At 38.1% G+C, this 21,976-nt stretch overlaps 2 protein-coding genes across 2 annotated transcripts; one reads left to right on the top strand and one right to left on the bottom strand.

The window, feature by feature from the left end:
• Positions 1-532: 532 nt before the first annotated feature.
• Positions 533-6,540, top strand: LOC148303533 (uncharacterized). The gene is made up of 3 exons (XM_088269793.1): positions 533-737; positions 3,756-3,909; positions 5,821-6,540. Exons 1-3 carry the CDS (start codon positions 647-649, stop codon positions 6,005-6,007), a joined length of 432 nt encoding a protein of 143 aa, XP_088125919.1. The 5' UTR covers positions 533-646; the 3' UTR covers positions 6,008-6,540.
• Positions 6,541-12,621: 6,081 nt separating this feature from the next.
• Positions 12,622-20,425, bottom strand: LOC148303532 (uncharacterized). The gene is made up of 2 exons (XM_088269787.1): positions 16,979-20,425; positions 12,622-12,725 (listed from the first exon to the last, which is right to left on the bottom strand). The coding sequence occupies exons 1-2, from the start codon at positions 20,310-20,312 to the stop codon at positions 12,649-12,651; spliced, it is 3,411 nt and encodes a 1,136-aa protein (XP_088125913.1). The 5' UTR covers positions 20,313-20,425; the 3' UTR covers positions 12,622-12,648.
• Positions 20,426-21,976: the final 1,551 nt, after the last annotated feature.

Genomic DNA, 21,976 nt, shown 5'->3' with positions numbered 1-21,976 from the left:
TGGAATTGGCAAAAGAAGGGTGAAAGTAGACTGAATGCAGTCGAAATGCGATCTCTCAGAAGAATATACGACAAAACGATGTATGATAGATGTTCGAATAGTGAAATAAGGAAGGAATGCAAAGCTGAGATAAGCATTATCAATAAAATTAAGAAAGGTGTGTTGAGATGGTTTGGACATGTGGAACGTATGAGTGAGGAAAGGATGGTAAAACAAATTTATGAGGCGAATGTAATTGGAAAAAGGAGCAGACGAGGACCAAGAAAAACATGGCACGATGCCAAATACTTGAAAGTGGTCACGTTAGGAGTCGTAAAAATCGGTGGGTATGTATGAGGAGATGCATGAACGTAGAAGAGGCGAAGAATGTTTGCAAAGACAGAGTTGTGTGGCGTTCTATTCTCTCTGCCAACCCCTGCGGGGAAGCGGCGTGATGGTTTGTTAGTTAGTTAGTTAGTTTTAGGTAGGTACTTCAAGGAAGTAAGGATATTTTACAAATCTAGGAAGCACTGCATTTGACATTTAGTTTAATACAATAATCTGTGGTTTGGGGGTTAAAAACAGAAATTTGACAGATTGTGGAAGAAGTTACGAAAAAATATTTGAATTCAATTTGGAAGCTAAAAAGTGAAATATTTAGCCAAGAATGGCGAAGAGAACGCCACACTTATTGAAAAACGTTTGGACAAATTTCATTAATTCATTTAAAAGCGTAACGAAAAAAGGAAATTTAATAGGTTAGGTATTTATCTTTTTCAATATTAATTATTTGGCCGGTAATACAATTCTTTTGGACCCCATACCATTACACCATGTTGACTTGATCGGTAATTATATGAAGATAGGGTGATCGGTACTGTGCTATAGATTTTTTTTATCTAATAATAATTTTGTGTAATTTATATAACGACATTTTCGTAAAATACTAGATACAGATGACTCTAGTAAAACGATGTATGATATATGTTCCAATGGTGATATAAGGAAAGGGTGCAAGGCTGAGATGAGCACTATCCAGCAAACTAAGGAAGGCGGCTTGGGATGGTTTGGGAAGGATGAGAGTAGACTGGATGCAGTCGGGATGCCATCTCTCAGTGCGGCAAGACCATGTATGGTAGATGTTCCAATGGTGATATAAGGAAAGGGTGCAAGGCTGAGATGAGCACTATCCAGCAAACTAAGGAAGGCGGCTTGGGATGGTTTGGGAAGGATGAGAGTAGACTGGATGCAGTCGGGATGCCATCTCTCAGTGCGGCAAGACCATGTATGGTAGATGTTCCAATGGTGATATAAGGAAAGGGTGCAAGGCTGAGATGAGCACTATCCAGCAAACTAAGGAAGGCGGCTTGGGATGGTTTGGGAAGGATGAGAGTAGACTGGATGCAGTCGGGATGCCATCTCTCAGTGCGGCAAGACCATGTATGGTAGATGTTCCAATGGTGATATAAGGAAAGGGTGCAAGGCTGAGATGAGCACTATCCAGCAAACTAAGGAAGGCGGCTTGGGATGGTTTGGGAAGGATGAGAGTAGACTGGATGCAGTCGGGATGCCATCTCTCAGTGCGGCAAGACCATGTATGGTAGATGTTCCAATGGTGATATAAGGAAAGGGTGCAAGGCTGAGATGAGCACTATCCAGCAAACTAAGGAAGGCGGCTTGGGATGGTTTGGGAAGGATGAGAGTAGACTGGATGCAGTCGGGATGCCATCTCTCAGTGCGGCAAGACCATGTATGGTAGATGTTCCAATGGTGATATAAGGAAAGGGTGCAAGGCTGAGATGAGCACTATCCAGCAAACTAAGGAAGGCGGCTTGGGATGGTTTGGGAAGGATGAGAGTAGACTGGATGCAGTCGGGATGCCATCTCTCAGTGCGGCAAGACCATGTATGGTAGATGTTCCAATGGTGATATAAGGAAAGGGTGCAAGGCTGAGATGAGCACTATCCAGCAAACTAAGGAAGGCGGCTTGGGATGGTTTGGGAAGGATGAGAGTAGACTGGATGCAGTCGGGATGCCATCTCTCAGTACGGCAAGACCATGTATGGTAGATGTTCCAATGGTGATATAAGGAAAGGGTGCAAGGCTGAGATGAGCACTATCCAGCAAACTAAAGAAGGCGGCTTGGGATGGTTTGGGAAGGATGAGAGTAGACTGGATGCAGTCGGGATGCCATCTCTCAGTGCGGCAAGACCATGTATGGTAGATGTTCCAATGGTGATATAAGGAAAGGGTGCAAGGCTGAGATGAGCACTATCCAGCAAACTAAGGAAGGCGGCTTGGGATGGTTTGGGAAGGATGAGAGTAGACTGGATGCAGTCGGGATGCCATCTCTCAGTGCGGCAAGACCATGTATGGTAGATGTTCCAATGGTGATATAAGGAAAGGGTGCAAGGCTGAGATGAGCACTATCCAGCAAACTAAGGAAGGCGGCTTGGGATGGTTTGGGAAGGATGAGAGTAGACTGGATGCAGTCGGGATGCCATCTCTCAGTGCGGCAAGACCATGTATGGTAGATGTTCCAATGGTGATATAAGGAAAGGGTGCAAGGCTGAGATGAGCACTATCCAGCAAACTAAGGAAGGCGGCTTGGGATGGTTTGGGAAGGATGAGAGTAGACTGGATGCAGTCGGGATGCCATCTCTCAGTACGGCAAGACCATGTATGGTAGATGTTCCAATGGTGATATAAGGAAAGGGTGCAAGGCTGAGATGAGCACTATCCAGCAAACTAAAGAAGGCGGCTTGGGATGGTTTGGGAAGGATGAGAGTAGACTGGATGCAGTCGGGATGCCATCTCTCAGTGCGGCAAGACCATGTATGGTAGATGTTCCAATGGTGATATAAGGAAAGGGTGCAAGGCTGAGATGAGCACTATCCAGCAAACTAAGGAAGGCGGCTTGGGATGGTTTGGGAAGGATGAGAGTAGACTGGATGCAGTCGGGATGCCATCTCTCAGTGCGGCAAGACCATGTATGGTAGATGTTCCAATGGTGATATAAGGAAAGGGTGCAAGGCTGAGATGAGCACTATCCAGCAAACTAAGGAAGGCGGCTTGGGATGGTTTGGCCGTGTGGAACCAATGAGTGAGGAAAGAATGGTAAAACAAATCTATGAGGTGAATGTGGTAAATGATAGAAGCAGGTGAAGATGAGGGCAACTTGGCATGATCAAGTATTGAAAATACTTTGCATGTATGAAGAGATGCATGAATGTGGAAAGTTAAAACAGAGTGGTGTGGAGTTCTATGCTCTCTGCCTACACCTTCGGAGAAGTAGTGTAATGCCTAGCTAATTTTTTAGTATGTACCTTAATAAAAAAATAAGTAAATCTACAATTCACTCACTGCTTTCAAGAACGTCATAAATCAAAAATCGTCAATTTTCAGTTGTGCATGTTTTCGGAATGCCCAGAAAATGTACTATATCCCAGCAAAAGCGGCATATTTTTATTTTAATATTCACCCGCAACAGGGCAGAAAGTGTTGTTTTCGCATTTTGAAGAAAAGGTATTGTTTAATTATTTTTTTTAAATATGCTAAATATTTTTGAAATGGAGAAAAAACCTTCAGGTTTTACCTAAAAAGATCTGTTGCACAGTAAAGAGTTCAATAAGCGGCTTGATATTTATTTTTAATACATTGTGTTATATTTTTAAACTTTAAAAACATTTTCCTGAAAATCAAGTATTTTGATTTATGACGTTGTTGAAAGGAGTGAGCGAATTGACCATCTAAATGTCGATGTATATTTCCCCCAGGTGAGGACTACTTGGGGAACAAGTACTTTGAGATCCCGGCGGATCCGTCCGTCGGGAAGAGGAAGCCGGCGCGCTGGTTCAAGCCGGTGTCCGGAGAGGCCGGGTTCGACCAGGAGATGCCGGCCGAGTGGGAGGCCTGGCTCCGACTCAGAAGGTTACTTCATATCAAATACATTTAAATTTGTGCATCTCATAATACATAGAACTACAAAAAGTAATGGCGGATTCATTCACAAAATAACTGCTTCTTCTACCAGTCACAACGTTCGCAAACTCTGTATATAGGCTGTAGCACCATATCCTTTTCATGAAATTTTCCATGACCAATTCGCACATTTGCAGCTGTATGTCCTCGATAACTTCACGAATTCCATCTTTAAGGTCTTCAATCGATTGTAGAACATTGGCATAGACCTCATCTTTCACGTGGCCCCAAAGAAAAAAGTCTCAAGGTGTTAAATCACAAGATCTCGGGGGCCAACTGTGATCACCTCTTCGAGAAATAACACGGCCAGGAGATTTTTGTTGCAAAATTGCGATTGTTTCGTTGCTTGTGTGGGACGTAGCGCCGTCTTGTTGAAAATAAACGTCATCCACATCAATATCTTCCGATTCCGGCTATGAAAAATCATTAATCATAGCTCGATAGCGCAATCCATTCACCGTAACAGTTGCGCCAGCCTCATTTTCGGATAAGTAAGATCCAATCACACCGCCAGCCCAAAAACCGCACCAAACAGTGACACGTTGAGGGTTTCGATTCTTCACATCACCAAGTTGTCCCAACAGCTCAAATTTTTTAGCAAGTTTCACTATTGCTGGCCGAGAAGGCGCTTTACGACAACCAAAAAGTGCTTTAGTTTCGCGAAATGTGATTGCAAAATTTTCACCATTTCTGTAGTGAATTTTAACAATTTCAATGCGTTGTTGAAGCGTGTATCGTTGCATTTTTATTAATCGCGTAGTTTTTACTTGTCAAATGTCAAAAGATGACAGCTTCAAAAGTGACAGCTGCCCAGATAGTGGGCTATTCAAAATGAAACCTCTTATTGGAAAATCCTATAAATATATATATATATATATATACATATATATATATATATATATATATATATATATATATATATATATATATATATATATATATATATATATATATATATATATATATATATATATATATATATATATATATATATATATATATATATATATATATATATATATATATATATATATATATATATATATATATATATATATATATATATATATATATATATATATATATATATATATATATATATATATATATATATATATATATATATATATATATATATATATATATATATATATATATATATATATATATATATATATATATATATATATATATATATATATATATATATATATATATATATATATATATATATATATATATATATATATATATATATATATATATATATATATATATATATATATATATATATATATATATATATATATATATATATATATATATATATATATATATATATATATATATATATATATATATATATATATATATATATATATATATATATATATATATATATATATATATATATATATATATATATATATATATATATATATATATATATATATATATATATATATATATATATATATATATATATATATATATATATATATATATTGGTGTGATTGGACCTTACTATTCGAAAATGAGGCTGGTGCAACTGTTACGGTGAATGGATTGCGCTATCGAGTTATGATTAATGATTTTTCATGGCCGGAATTGAGAGATATTGATGTGGATGACGTTTATTTTCAACAAGACGGCGCTACGTGCCACACAAGCAGCGAAACAATCGCAATTTTGCAACAAAAATTTCCTGGCCGTGTTATTTCTCGAAGAGGTGATCACAGTTGGCCCCCGAGATCTTGTGATTTATATATTTATATATATATATATATATATATATATGGTTTAATTTCGAAGGAATTCAGGAGGCGGACAATTTAAAAAAGAAATTTCAATGCCTACTAGATCGGAGCCGCCCGCCGCCGAAGAGATTGATAAGAATAGAGCCATCATTGACATGAAGCAGAGGAACTCCGCGGTGCTGGAGGCCAACGCCTCGGCCCAGAGACTGGAGCGCGGGGAGGTGCTGAAGAAGGACGACAAGGGGATGTACTCGTACCCCAAATACTCTGACATCAACTCCAAGAAGTAGTGGCGGATTCATTCACAAAATACCCCCTTCTTCTGCCAGTCACAACGTTCGCAAACCCTGTATATAGCTACAACAAACAAAAATCCCTTGGACTTCTTCTTCATATTATAGGCCTTGTGGCCTGTTTTTAAAAGGGATTAGCCTCCTGCGACGTCGATTCACAGCTAACGACCCATCTCTTTGGTGGTCTGCCTTGGGTTGGCCGTGCAGTGTGATGTGGGGGAGTCTGGATGGTCCATTCTCGTCACACGCGCATACCATTGTCTCCTTCGTTGCCTTCCCCACCTAACGACATCTTCTGTCTCGCATATTTCCCTGATCCTGTCATTTCTGATTCTATCTCGAAGACTTGCCTGTTATGCTTCTCAGAGTCTTCATTTCTGACACTCTAAGCGCGTTTTTTGTGGCAGCGGTGTCTGCCCTTGGACTATGGTCAATAAAAACAACACTTTTTAAATCACATTTTCAAATATCTCCTTATTCTACCAGTCACAGTGTTAGCAAACTCTGTATATAGCAAGAACAACAAAAAATCCCATAGTGCAGGGGCTCCCAAACCTTTTCAGCCCGCGGCGCACTTACAAGTTTAGTATTTTGTCACGGCGCCCTCCATTAGTAAGCTTTTTAGAATAGATATAGTGACTTAATATATATATATGGTCTTTCAATGAAGATTTTCAAACTTTCACAGTTAATAGCGACCGTATTGTTGATGCTACATCTCTGACTCACACTGTGCTTTATTAAAATTTAAAGATAGAAAGCACTTAATGAAAGATCCTGTATGTATAATATTATTGTTGAGTAATATATCCAATGATTAAAGAAAACACTTCGTTTTTTACCACTTGAGTTTTATTATAGACTATATATTGTTTTATTATAGACTATATATTTTGTCTACCTCCGTAGTGGAATGGTCAGCACGCTCGGCTACCGTTCTGGAGGTCCCGGGTTCGATTCCCAAGGGTGGTAAAATAAATATAAGTGATTTTTTCACTGTAATATTTATTCAATATTACCATGGACTGGTACCTGAAGCGGAGGGCTGATCACCCTTCCTTCATGTGTAAACGATCAAGATAACAGTGCGTTTATATGACACAGTGCCCTATGCACCATTGGGGTGCGGATAAGGGTTTTATTATTATTATTATTATATATTGTTTCAAAAATTTTCACCATTGCTTTCCATTTTTCCTTTGTTTTCAAACTCCGTCCCTTGACTAACGCCTTCCCCTTACTTTCCCCTCTCCTTATTTATAGAACAATTTTATATTTTAGATTTTAGTTGCTATACAGACCTGAATGATGGAAGTTTAACTTCTGAAACATGTAGTCTATAATAAAACTCAAGTGGTAAAAAACAAGTGTTTTCTTTAATCATTGTAACATGTCTTACCACAAAGTTAATGCCGAAACAATAAATAAAATATATCCAAAATTAAACTAGGCTTATTGGATTTGAATTCTACATTTATTTATGTATATGTTATTACGTGATGCGTTTCCTCTTATTAACCGGATCCACGCGGCTCGCATAACCGTATGTGTTTTAATAAAACATGCCCCGTACGCGGCTGACATAACCGTATGTGTTTTTACTTTGCTCCAAGTTTCCAACCTCAGTTCAACTTGGAGGGATTTTTTCATGGTGTGGAACATTGGATAAAATAATACGTCAATCCTCGGCCTTATGACATCTGTTGAAATATCTGACTAATAATTTGTAAAATCACAAGGATAAATAAAAGAACAGATCCCTGATTTTTCTGCGGTCGGTAATTAGTCCGCACCATAATCATGCCCTATATCTGTCTCACTCTCGACGCTACGCATCGCCAGTGGGTAAGAGTGACACACGATGCGTGCTTTGATTTATTTATGTTACGATCTAATTTGTTTATATTACGATATATTTCAAGAATAATGTGACACAAGTGTATTATGGAGTACCAAAAAGGCACGATGAATCCCATTGAACGTTTTTGTTTAGGAAAATAAATTGTTTCTTAACTAAATACATGATAAAAGTAATCATTTTAAAAACGGCGAAATACCGCCGCGTACGGGCGTCTCTCAGGAACAAAGTTGACGCGGTTAAAAGGTTAAGACATTATCAAACGCTGATGTGTTGCATATTTTCATTTTACTTTCTATTCTCATGTGTTTGTTCCTCCACACTGAGTTTTTGTTGAAGTTTAAAATATGTATTTTAGTGTTTAATTAATGAAAATGTGTTAAGGTCTATGTAAATATGTAGATTATTTGTATTGTAATAAAATATTTTTTTTAAATTATGTTTTTTGTTTTATTATTAGCTGTTTCTGGCCACAGATCGCCGTGGCTCAGTCTGGTTAGACAGAAAAGAAATACAACGTTTTGAGTGTGTCCAAATACTAGTTCACAAATCTGGGTTTCTCCACTAGAATATTGGAGTGAGCGATATATTATAAATCCGTTGCTAAGACCTAGGTGACGTTGTATATGACAGAAGGACCTACAGCCTGAGGACGAGGAGAGCTGACCCCAACAGTCTGCAAAGACGATAAGTTGGGATGGAGCCAAGAAGAAGAGTATGGGAACATGTGTCGTTCTGGAAGCTAGTTGTGTTTTTATTAAGAGAATATTTGCAAACACAGAATTCATTCCATCGGAGAGGTCACATGTCTGTTCACGCCTGATTTTTTAAAGAATGTATATTGGATATATTTTGTCTTTTAGATCACATATCGCTCACTCCTTTCAAGAACGTCATAAATCAAAATACTTGATTTTTCAGGAGAACGTTTTTAATGTTTCTAAATATAATACAATGTATAAAAAATAAATATCAAGCCACTTATTGAACTTTTTACTGTGCAACAGATCTTTTTAGGTAAAACCTGAAGGTTTTTTCTCCATTTCAAAAATATTTAGTATTTTAAAAAAATAATTAAATAATTAAACAATACCTTTTCTTCAAAATGCAAAAACAACACTTTCTGCCCTGTAGCGGGTAAATATTAAGTTAAAAATATGCCGCTTTTGCTGGGATATAGTACATTTTCTGGGCATTCCGAAAACATGCACAACTGAAAATTGACGATTTTTGATTTATGTTCTTGAAAAGAGTGAGTGATATATTTAGAAAAAATTTTTTTTTTACTCCTTACCTTTTAACGTCGTTTCAAAACCACATACAGTGCAAACTCCCATGACAAATAATTCGCATAACGACCAAAAAAAGTGATGAAGTTGCTCCTTTAACGATTGACATTTCGCATTATGAGTTACAGAAAAAGGGCTAGTCCCCTATTCACGACATTGACTTGTGGGCTGGGCTTCGCGGCAGTAATAAAAAGATGTTCCTCTTAACGAATAAGATTCTAAAATGAATTATGCTCCTTGCGAGAGGTTCTTCTGTAATTATTTAGAAGGAAAACTAAAATTTTCAATACAAAAATGGTATTTTAACCCATACTGGTCTAATATAGAATCTCATTCGATATGGATTTTTCCTCTAAGGTCCCATGTCGGATGTTATTCCACATTTTCATCATTAGTATTATTTATTTAAATTCCAAGCTTACATTTTTGTCACTCGTATCTATTACAACAGATAATATGAGAGTTTCTGCTTAATAAAAAGCTTCTTTACATCTCACCAATAGATGTCTCTAGTGAAGTTCTAGTGATTTAAGAACAAGGTTTCTAAATTGGTTCATATATATAGAACTTCCAAGAATTTGAGTAGTGTGGTTGTCAATAATGGATAGAATTGGTGAATGTTACACGTGTGTAAAGTGATCACTTAAACCAGCCTATGACGGTCGTAAGCCCCGTAAATGCCCAGACTTCCATATTCTTCTTCATCTTTGATGAGATATCAAAAAGTACTTTTACAATAGTATGTGGAGCAGAGGACAAATGATTTTTTTCCAATTTGAATGTAACTGTCTACCTAGATTATTTTTTGATTTTGGGGGACCAGAAAGGGTTAAGGCCTTATTAAAACAAAAGTAGTCTTATATAAGTATTTTATTATTATATTGACAGCATCACACCCATTTGTATTTGAATCCACAAAGCAATAAATAAATCAATAAATAATTCACAAAAAATGTATCTTTAGAAGATGTTAAAATTCATATTATTTTTTAACATCTCATCAAAGATGAAGAAGAGTATGGAAGTCTGGGCATTTACGGGTCTGACGATCGTCATAGGCTGGTTCGTTCACCAATTGTACCCATTATTGACAACCACACTACTCAAATTCTTGGAGTTCTATTATATATGAACCAATTTAGAAACATTGTTCTTGAATGACTAGAACTTCACTAGAGACATCTAATGGTTGAGCTATTTACTGAGCAGAAACTCTTATATTAGTATGTGAGGTCCGAATCCTGGATTATAATCACACACATGAGAAACGCCAGAAAATATCATTTTCATTTTTATTATTTTAGCCTATATTTGACCAGTTCATTTATTTACAACATTTTGAGTGTGTCTTAATCTGGATTATCTCCATATTCCATATTCTTCTTCATCTTTGATGAGATGTTAAAAAATAATATGAAAAATAACTCCTAACTGGAGATAATCCAGATTTCGCTCAGTCCTTTCAAGAACGTCATAAATCAAAAAATGTCAATTTTTAGGTGTGCGTGTTTTCGGAATGCCCAGAAAATGTGCTATATTCCAGCGAATGAGGCATATTTTTAACTTAATATTTACCCGCTACAGGGCAGAAAGTGTTGTTTTTGCATTTTGAAGAAAAGGTATTGTATAATTATTTTTTTAAATGTACTAAATATTTTTCAAATGGAAAAAAAACCTTCAGGTTTTACCTAATAAGTTCTGATGCACAGTAAAAAGTTCAGTAAGTGGCTTGATATTTATTTTTAATACATTTTATTATATTCTTAAACTTTAAAAATGATATATGACGTTGTTGAAAGGAGTGAGCGATATCTTATACTAGTTCCAGTCTTCGTCTCCAATAAAGAGACTGAGCTCTTGTGCTTGGAGAAGGACTTACACGATTTTTGATTTATGACGCTCTTGACAGGAGTGAGCGATATCACCGTTGCTCGAGAAGGTTTTTGGCACCATAAAAAAATAAGGGAAAGGTTAAATAAATAATAAAATATATAGATTGATGTACATACTACAGCTAATCACAGTAAACATTTATTTACATATATTACCTAGTAAGGATAGACTGGTCTAAAATAAATTTATTTTCTACGTATATATATTTTTATTAATTTTACAATATACATATGTTACTAATAAATAATACTAACTGACTAGAATGCCGTTTCCCACAGGGGTAGGCAGAGAGAATAGAACTCCACACCACTCTGTCTTTGCAAAATCTTCGTCCCTTCCAAGTTCATGCATCTCCGCATACATATAAAATAAAATAAAATAAAACCCTTATCCGCACCCCAATGGTGCATAGGGCACTGCGACATATAACGCAGTGTTATCTTGATCGTTTACACATGAAGGAAAGGTGATCAGCCCTCCGCTTCTGGAACCAGTTCAGGGTAATATTGAATAAATATTACAGTGAAAAATCACAAATATTTATTTGAACCCCCCTGGGAATCGAACCCGGGACCTCCAGAATGGTAGCCGAGCGTGCTGACCATTACACTACGGAGGCAGACAAAACAGACAGACTCATACATACCTGCTGAATATTACGACTCCTACCCCGACCGCTTTCAAGTACTTGGCATACCTGATTGTGGCAAGTATTTCTCGGTCTTCCTCTGCTCCTTTTTCCAATTATATTCGCCTCATAAATTTGCATTACCGTTCTTTCCTCACTCATACGTTCCACATGTCCAAACCATCTCAACACACCTTTCTTAATTTAATCGATAATGCTTGTCTCAGATTTGCATTCCTTCCTTATTTTACTATTTGAACATCTATCATACATCGTTTTGTCGCACATTCGTCTGGGAGATCGCATTTCGACTGCATTCAGTCTACTTACATATGTACCTCAATTTTTAAATTTTTTGGACAGCCCTGATCTTCTAAATCAAATACAGCTTAGCGTGTGTCAAAGAGGTACTACGCAAAAAATCTGTATTCCCAGTATTTGTACATGGTCAGCATGCTAGGCTACCGTTCTGGAGGTTCCGGGTTCGATTTGCAGGGGAGTTAAATAAATATAAGTGATTTTTTCACTCTAATATTTATTCAGTATTACCCTGGACTGGTGGTACCTGAAGCGGAGGGCTGATCACCTTTCCTGCATGTGTAAACGAACAAGATAACACTGCGTTTATATGACGCAGTGCCCTATGCACCATTGGGGTGCGGATAAGGGTTTTATTATTATTATTATATGACGCAGTGCCCTATGCACCATTGGGGTGCGGATTAGGGTTTCATTATTATTATTAATATTTATTCAGTATTACCCTGGACTGGTACCTGAAGCGGAGGGCTGATCACCTTTCCTTCGTGTTGACGATCAAGATAACACTGTGTTAAATAATAATGCAGTGCCCTATGCACCATCGGGGTGCGGATAAGGGTTTGAATTGTATATATGTATGATGTTAAAGGCATTAGCCGTTCAATCAATAAATACCTCTGTATACACATATCAACTTTGAAATTTATGATTAAAAATTTATTTCAAATCTTTCCTTGTCATACTGAGATTCGTTAATTACTTCATAGTTCAGCCGGATATATCGCCCTGAAAAAAAAAACAGGTTTTATTAGTATTTATTATGAAGTGTGTAAGACAGAGGATATCGTTAGGTGGGGACGACAACGAAGGCGATACTGGAATTATTATATATTTTTTTTCTTTTCTTTATTTAAAATTCTTTTGCATTACATAAATTCAAAAACAAAAAATATTTATAAAAAATAAAAATAAATACAAAAAAAGATCCCACAAAGGCATGGCCTGTGTGTGGGTACACAAAATAAATAGTCATAGTACAGGGTATAAGGGTATAGGTTTCTAAGTATAATTAGTTAGTACAAAATACAAAAAATTTAAATTAAATACAAAAAAAAAAAAAAAAAAATACTTGACTCAAATTGTGAGCAAGTTTTTATTTTATTTTTTTTTAATTAAAACTTAAACATATAAAAGATGACAAAGTAAAAAAGTAAAAAGCTAGCGATCATGTGCTAAATGAAAAAGGAACTTAAATCTGTCTCTTTTATAAATAATCTAAGCAAATGTTTAAATTTACACGAACTTAGGGAACAAATAGTCTTTGTGGAATAAGTTGAACAGTTTTGGAGCTATGAAAAATGAGTGTCTTTGCGCAAGTCTGGATTTACAAAAAGGGATTTCTAATAAATTATTAATTCGTTGGCTAGATCTATTATTATTTTTAGGAAATAAATGTTGGCGCAAATAAACATATTTTAGACACTGTTGGCAATAGATTTCTCGCAGCTCCAAAAGTTCGGCTTCCTGAAATAATTGGTTGGAAGGAAAAGTAGATTTTTTTTTAAGCATGATTTTAATAATAAGTTTTTGGACTGTTTCTAAAGGCTTTAAATGTATATTGAATGCTCCCCCCCATCCAATTATTCCATAACAAAGAGAAGACTGTACAAGTGCATGATAGACCATTTTGTTGGTGTTAGGATGGACATAACTAGTTTTTTTTTGGTTTAAACCCTTATCCGCACCCCAATGGTGCATAGGGCACTGCGTCATAAACGCAGTGTTATCTTGATCGTTTACACATGAAGGAAAGGTGATCAGCCCTGCGCTTCAGGTACCAGTCCAGGGTAATATTGAATAAATATGACAGTGAAAAAATCACTTATATTTATTTTACCCCCCTTGGGAATTGAACCTGGGACCTCCAGAACGGTAGCCGAGCGTGCTGACCATTACACTACGGAGGCGGACATAACTAGACAAACGTTTAAAAATATATGTCAGATACCTAAGTTTGATCACAATTTTTTCTATGTGCTGGTTCCATTTGAGTTGACAATCTATTGTTAGACCCAAATATTTTGTCGACTTTTCAGATTTCATTTTTACACAGTTATTACATATGTCGAGGTTACAATTTTTGTTATGAAACATGATGTTAAGATTCGATGAAGGGGCTGACAAGTAAGAATTGTAAAATTGAATGATCATTAAGTTAACAGAATGTCAGAAGACAGACTTCCACGTATCGCCCTCCAAGGCAACCCTGAAGGACGCAGACCCCCAGGCAGACCTCCGAAAGGTGGAAAGCCAGCTGGGAGTCGACATCCCAAGAGCGACATGCGGGGGCACAAACAGATCCCTAACTAACTAACTAACCATCACGCCGCTTCCCCGCAGGGGTAGGCAGAGATAATAGAGTGCCACACCACTCTGTCCTTGCAAACATCCTTCGCCTCTTCCACGTTCATGCATCTCCTCATACATACCCGCCGATTGTTACGACTCCTAACCTGACCACTTTCAAGTATTTGGCATACCTGATCGCGCCATGTTTTTCTCGGTCTTCCTCTGCTTCTTTTCGCACTAACGTTCGCCTCATAAATTTGTTTTACCGTTCTTTCCTCACTCATTCGTTCTACATGTCCAAACCATCTCAACACACCTTTCTTAATTTTATCGATAATGCTTATCTCAGCTTTGCATTCCTTCCTTATTTCACTATTTGCACATCTATCATACATCGTTTTGTCGCACATTCTTCTGAGAGATCGCATTTCGACTGCATTCAGTCTACTTTCATCCTTCTTTTGCCAACTCCTTGTTTCACTTCCATACATTAGAGTTGGAACCAGGACTCCGTTGTGCACTGCCAGTTTAGCTTATAGGTTTTTATTTGCTATAACTGATTTCAGTGCACCATTCACTTTGTTCCCAGCATTCACTCTCCTTTCTATGTCTTTATCAATCTTTCCATCTCTAGAAAACATACTACCCAAATACACGAAATCATCTACCTGTTCCAAAATCTCTCCGTTTACCAATATTTCACATTCAGATCTGCATTCTTCTCTTTCAAAAGCCATAATTTTGGATCATACCATTTGAACCATAAAAGATCCTATTTGATACTATTTGAACCATAACAGATCCCTAGGGTCTACAAAGAGAAAAAGAAGATGAAGTGTGGTCCAACCATAACGCACAATGTTGATTGTGAGTCACTCCATAGTGTCAAGTTGTTTGCCCATCTTTATTTGACATTTATTTGTTTCAGTCTTTGACAAATTCAACAATGGTCCACGATTAAGCAGAGCTTTAAGATTTTAAATAAAATATATACCGCTCACTCCTTTCAACAATGTCATATATCGAAAATCGTCAATTTCCAGCTGTGCATGTTTTCGGAATGCCCAGAAAATGTACTATATCCCAGCAAAAGCGGCATATTTTTAACTTGATATTTACCCGCTACAGGACAGAAAGTGTTATTTTTGCATTTTGAAGAAAAGGTATTTAATTATATTAAAAAAAAATACTAAATATTTTTCAAATGGGGAAAAAACTTTCAGGTTTTACTTTAAAAGATCTGTCGCACAGTAAAAAGTTCAATAAGTGGCTTGATATTTATTTTTAATACATTGTATTATATTTTTAAACTTTAAAAACGGTCTCCTGAAAAATCAAGTTTTTTGATTTATGACGTTCTTGAAAAGAGTTAGCGATATGTGAGGTAGCGTAATGACAAAGGGGTACATCTGTCTAATTTTTCTTTTTCTAAGTTTGTTCCGCAAAATGTCTAAAATAGTGTGTTGCTGTGGTTGCAATACTTATTTACTTTTATTAAGATAAGTTCATATAAATATGCATAAAACACATCATAAAAAATAAAACCCTTATCCGCACCCCAATGGTGCATAGGGCACTGCGTCATATAAACGCAGTGTTATCTTGATCGTTTACAAATGAAGGAAAGGTGATCAGCCCTCCGCTTCAGGTACCAGTCCAGGGTAATATTGAATAAATACGACAGTGAAAAAATCACTTATATTTATTTGACCCCCCGTGGGAATCGAACCCGGGACCTCCAGAACGGTAGCCGAGCGTGCTGACCATTACATTACGGAGGCGGAGTTATTTAATTTTACAAGTTTGTTTTCGCTCTCCTGTAAAATTTGATCTGAGACAGATATACCCCTTTGCCTTTACACTACCGATACATGTATATAAAAGTAGAATTCAATCCAAAAAACCTTATATATAATTAAAATGTTTTGTCCGCCTCCGTAGTGTAATGGTCAGCACGCTCGGCTACCGTTCTGGAGGTCCCGGGTTCGATTCCCAAGGGGGGTAAAATAAATATTAGTGATTTTTTCACTGTCATATTTATTCAATATTACCCTGGACTGGTACCTGAAGCGGAGGGCTGATCACCTTTCCTTCATGTGTAGACGATTAAGATAACACTGCGTTTATATGACGCAGTGCCCTATGCACCATTGGGGTGCGGATAAGGGTTTTATTATTTTATTATAATTAAAATGTAATTTTATTCTAAAATCACTATAAATATTTTATTATAACCTGAATTATAATGTCTAATGTTAGTATCAATCAGTCTTGATAAAGAAGCTGTTAGCTTGGAAACTGGTAGACATTATAATTAACTTATAATAAAATATTTAAAGTGATTTTAAAACAAAGTTACATTTTAATTTTCAAATGGAAAATCACAAAGTTAGTGCTTCAAATATAATAATAAAACCTTTATCCGCACCCCAATGGTGCATAGGGCACTGCTTCATATAAACGCAGTTTATATCTTGATCGTTTACAAATGAAGGAAAGGTGATCAGCCCTCCGCTTCAGGTACCAGTCCAGGGTGATATTGAATAAATATTACAGTGAAAAAATCACTTATATTTATTTGACCCCCCCCTGGGAATCGAACCCGGGACCTCCAGAACGGTAGCCGAGCATGCTGACCATTACACTACGGAGGCGGACAGTAATACATATATAAATTATATAATTATTACCCTTTGTGCTTCTGAAGCCAGTTATGCCCATCAGCTTGATCATCTCAATTTCCTCTTCCGATTTATCTTTCAAGTCTGTTTCCGTGATCTTTGGCCTTTCGTGGACATCCTTTATGAGCTTCATTTGCCCCGGTTTTTCCACACTTTTGTCTTTGTTTGGTGATCGTGTTGTGTAGCTGTCTCTTCTCCGGAAGGATCCTCTTCCCCTGACGCCTCTTCCTCCGTTATCCCGGTCCCACGGTGTGGAGCCTCTTTCCCGGACTCTGTAACCGCCTTCTCTGACTATGTACCCGGCATCCCGGTCTCTGTAACCACCGCCGCGGTTTCTGTAGCCACCGCCGCGGCTTCTGTAGCCACCGCCGCGATTTCTGTCACCACTGTCTAAGTTTTTGTTGCCACCGGTCCGGTGTCTGTAACCTTCATCCCGGCCTGTGTTACCACTGTCCCGGTCTACAACACTAGTGTCCCGGTCTGGGACATCAATGCTCTTGTCTTTATAACCACCGTTTTGGTTTTTGTTACCACCGTCCCGATGCTTAGTTACTCCATCCCGAACTTTGATAGCACCATCCCGGTTTTTGTTATCCCCGTCCCGGTTTTTGTTACCACCGTCCTGGTTTTTGTTACCACCGTTCTGATTTTTGTTACCACCGTCCCTGTCTTTGCTACCACCGTCATGGTCTTTGTTACTACTGTCCCTGTCTTTGTTACCACCGTCCCGGTCTTTGTTATTACTGTGCCGGTCTTTGTTACCACTGTTCCGATCTTTGTTACTACCTTCCCGGTCTTTGATACCATCGTCTCGGTCTTTGTTACCTCCGTCCCGATGCTTAGTAACTCCGTCCCGATCTTTGATAACACCATCCCGGTTTATGTTATCTTCGTCCCAGTTTATGTTCCCACCGTCCTGGTTTTTGTTAACACCGCCCCTGTCTTTGTTACAACCGTCCCGATCTTTGTTACTACCGTCCCGGTCTTTGTTACCACAGTCCTGGGTTTTGTTACCACCGTCCCCGTCTTTGTTACAACCGTCCCGGTCTTTGTTACCACCGTCCTGGTTTTTGTTACCACCGTCCCCGTCTTTGTTACAACCATCCCGGTCTTTGTTACCGATGTCCCGATCTTTATTTCTACCGTCCCGGTCTTTGTTACCATCGTAACGATCTTTGGTGACACTCTTCCGGTCTCCGTAATCACCGTCTCTATTTCCACCAACCAAGTCAACGTTATCATAGTACCGGTCCTGGTTACCACCACCTTGGACTCCAATGTTTCCAACGTCCCAGTTCCTAGTTCCTCTCTCTTTGTCTCTGTTAGCACATTCCCGATCTATGTAACTATCATCCCGGTCTTTACTAACGCAGTCTCGGTTTCTGTAACTATCGTCCCGTTCCTTGCTGACACAGACCCGGTTTCTGTAACCATCGTCCCGGTCTTTATTACTACAGTCCTGGTTTCTGTAACCATCAGCCGGGTATTTGCTGCTATAGTTCCGGTCTTTGCTACCATAGTCCCGGTTTCTGTAACCTTCGTCTCGGTATTTGCTACTACAGTTCCGGCTTCTATACAAATCATCTAGGTATTTGCTATCACAGTCCGGGTTTCTGTAGCCATCATCCCGGTCTTTGCTACCACCACTGTCACGGTTTCTGTAACCTTCGTTCCGGTCTTTGCTACTATTGTTTCGGTTTCTATAACCATAATCCAGATCGTTGGTACCATAATCAGGGTTTCTGTAACCATAGTCCCGGTTTCTAAAACCATCATCCCGGTCTTTGCTACCACAGTCCCGGTTTCTGTAGCCATCGTCTCGGTCTTTGCTACTATTGTTCTGGTTTCTATAACCATCGTCCCGGTCTTTGCTACCACAGTTCCGGTTTATATAGCCATCATCCCAGTCTTTGCTACCATAGTCCCGGTTACTGTAGCCATCGTCTCGGTCTTTGCTACTACAGTTCCGGTTTCTATTACCATCATACAGGTCTTTGCTATCATAGTCTGGGTTTCTCCAGCCATAGTCCCGGTCTTTGCTACCACAGTCCCGGTTTCTATAGCCATCGTCCCGGTCTTTGGTACTATAGTCCCGGTTTCTAAAAACATCATCCCGGTCTTTGCTAACACAGTCCCGGTTTATGTAACCATCTTCCCGGTCTTTGCTACCACAGTCCCTGTTTATGTAGCTATCGTTCCGGTCTTTACTACCACAGTTCCGGTTTCTAATTCTAGTGTCCCGATCTATGCTTCCGCGGTCCCGGTTTCTGTAACCGTCTTCCCGGTCTTTGCTACCACAGTTTCTGTTTCTATAACCATCATACAGGTCTTTGCTATCACAGTCTGGGTTTCTCCAGCTATAGTCCCGGTCTTTGCTACCACAGTCCCGGTTTCTATAACCATCATACATGTCTTTGCTATCACAGTCTGGGTTTCTCCAGCTATAGTCCCGGTCTTTGCTACCACAGTCCCGGTTTCTATAGCCATCGTCCCGGTCTTTGGTACTATAGACCCGGTTTCTGAAACCATCATCCCGGTCTTTGCTACCATAGTTTCGGTTTATAAAACAATCATCCCGGTTTCTGAAACCAGCGTCCCGGTCTTTGCTAACACAGTCCCGGTTTACATGACTGTTATCCCGATCTTTACTACCACAGCGCCGGTCTCTGTCACCACCGAGCCTCCAATTGTCCTCAATCTCTCTGTCTCGGTTACTACCGTCCCGGACTCTAATACCATCGTCCCGATCTCTGTTTCCACCGTCCCTGACTTTGTAACCATCGTCCCGGGTTCTATTAACACTGTCCCGGTCTATGCTTCCACCACTGTCACTGTCTTCACAGTCCTTGTCTCGATTACCATAGTCCCGGTCCCTGTCTCTACCGCCCCGGTCTTTGTTACCACCGTCCCGGTCTTTGTAACCATCGTACCGGTCTCTGTTACCTATGTCCCGGTCTTTGTAACCAGCGTACCGGTCTCTGTTACCACTGTCCCGGTCTCTGTTACCAGTGTCCCGGTCTCTGTAACCATCGTACCGGTCTCTGTTACCACTGTCCCGGACATTGTTACCACGGTGTCTGTACCCACCGTCCCTATCTTTGTTACCATAGTCCCTATCTCTGTAACCGCCGTCCCGGTCCCTGTAACCACCGTACTGGTATGACGTTTTATCATCCCGATCTTTGCTTTCATCTCGATATCCTCTGTCCTTGTCTCGGAACCCTATGTTTCTGCTCCGATCTCCGTCGTAATAATCTCTGCCCGATCTTCTCTCATAAATTCTATCATAGGGGGCATAACTGGCGTACTTGCGCCCGTAGAATACTCTGGATTTATAAGACATCGGAAATTCTTCCAACCTAACCTACAAATTCGCAAAAAGAACGTTCAACATAGTTGAAACGGTATAAACAAGCTACACCGTCTATGAAATACGTTATTAAAATTCATGTTAAGCAAAACGAAACTTTTATGTACCTAGTTAGTTTTGTATATAAACAAAAACAACGGGCAACAAAAATTGAGCTTGCCCTACTGTCAAATTGTACGAGTCGTTTGAACAACCGGCTCATTGAAGTGATCAATTGAATGAAGTTGTTCAATTATTAGAACCGGATCTTAATTTGTAAAAGTGATAAGTATTATTGGCAGCGATTTGTAAAATCAAAATCAGATGTAACATATTTTTTATTAGGATTTTAAAATATCAGAAGTAAATATCTTGGACGTATTTCTTACTTTTAAACTAGAGATAAGATTCACAATAGTTGGAACGGGTCGCTAAATTAAAGATTCGGTTCCTTCACACTTGCTTCCGCTTTTTGTTTATCGCGTTAGCGGGAGTGTTCTATTCGTCTCTTTCAACCTTTATTTGTTAATATGGAAAAAACAAGGATAGATATATTTTCCCTGGTCGATAAGTAGAGAAATTGACGTTATGTTGTCTCTTTCTATGCGAGAGAGGAATGTATAATGTTCAGTCGGTATTGCAGATACCTTCAAAATGCTTCATTTTTCTACCGCTAGAAGGGAATATAATAATAAAGAACTTTTTTTCTTCCTTTTTAAAAACATAAATATAATATTTTAAGTATGTTAAACGGTTTACAAAATACTGCATAAAATTATTTCTAATCCAATGTATTTTTTCAAAGCAAATAAATGGTTTCCTTTCATATTAAAAAGGATGTTATTCTCCGAACAAAAAGTAGATGATTACGGAATTTGAATGAAGACATTGGAGGCATTTTGTATTATTTTGGAGCATACATGAAGGGTATTTTACACGTACGGTTTTTTCGTATGTTACGTTTTTTTTTTAAATTTCTTTTCTAAACAAAAAAAGTCGACGTATTCCTTTAAATTTTCAAGTTCTTCCGATATTAATCCGCACTTAATGGTGTATAAGAAACTTCATCGGACTTTTGCAGTGTCGACTTGATCGTTGACTACAAGAATGCACGATAATCAGACTTATAATTGAACAAATATTAGAAGGGGAAAAAATACAAACTTATTTTGAACCCCTTTCCTTTCAGGAAACAATGGAGACCTTAAATGCGCAATAAATATGGTAATTAAATATATTAGAAATAAAGTTATAATTGTTTTGGGGGTAGGGAGTTGTGAGCGAATGCTTACTCCTTGGATCTCAGGATCAGAAGTTCACAGATCTTCGACAAGAACCACAATATGAAAAAAGAGTTTTTTTGAAAAAAAAATTCGCAGATATTTCACCGTGAAAAAGGCTCTAATCTGTCATTCATCATATACATATAATGTCAACTAGATGCGAATTATGCCTCAGATGTTCGCTTATACTGTCATCGATTCGCAGTGGATTGTTCAAATTAGTTTTATTTATAAAAAGCAACGTCCTATTATTTTCCAATGGGTAAAAATATTGTCAGACACCAATTTACAACGATCAAGATATTCAATTGAAATGACTTGCTCATTTAATCAAGTCGAAAAAGTAAAATGTTTTTAATCAGTTGGTAAAAACCA

Source organism: Brachycentrus maculatus, unplaced genomic scaffold (assembly GCF_059751285.1).
Source record: "Brachycentrus maculatus isolate JH-2025_06_01 unplaced genomic scaffold, ASM5975128v1 h1tg000363l, whole genome shotgun sequence".
Classification (NCBI taxonomy): Eukaryota; Metazoa; Arthropoda; class Insecta; order Trichoptera; family Brachycentridae; genus Brachycentrus; species Brachycentrus maculatus.
Note: the sequence above shows the minus strand (reverse complement) of the source record. Positions and strands in the feature narration are given on the sequence as shown.

Excerpts from the sequence above, each read along its gene's own strand:
- LOC148303533 (XM_088269793.1), top strand. The coding sequence starts at position 647 with ATGGCGAAGAGAACGCCACACTTATTGAAAAACGTTTGGACAAATTTC. Across the intron at positions 738-3,755 it reads GAAAAAAGGAAATTTAATAG|GTGAGGACTACTTGGGGAAC; the intron begins GTTAGGTATTTA and ends TATTTCCCCCAG. Across the intron at positions 3,910-5,820 it reads GCCTGGCTCCGACTCAGAAG|ATCGGAGCCGCCCGCCGCCG; the intron begins GTTACTTCATAT and ends AATGCCTACTAG.
- LOC148303532 (XM_088269787.1), bottom strand. The coding sequence starts at position 20,312 with ATGTCTTATAAATCCAGAGTATTCTACGGGCGCAAGTACGCCAGTTAT. Across the intron at positions 12,726-16,978 it reads TGGCTTCAGAAGCACAAAGG|GGCGATATATCCGGCTGAAC; the intron begins GTAATAATTATA and ends TTTTTTTTTCAG.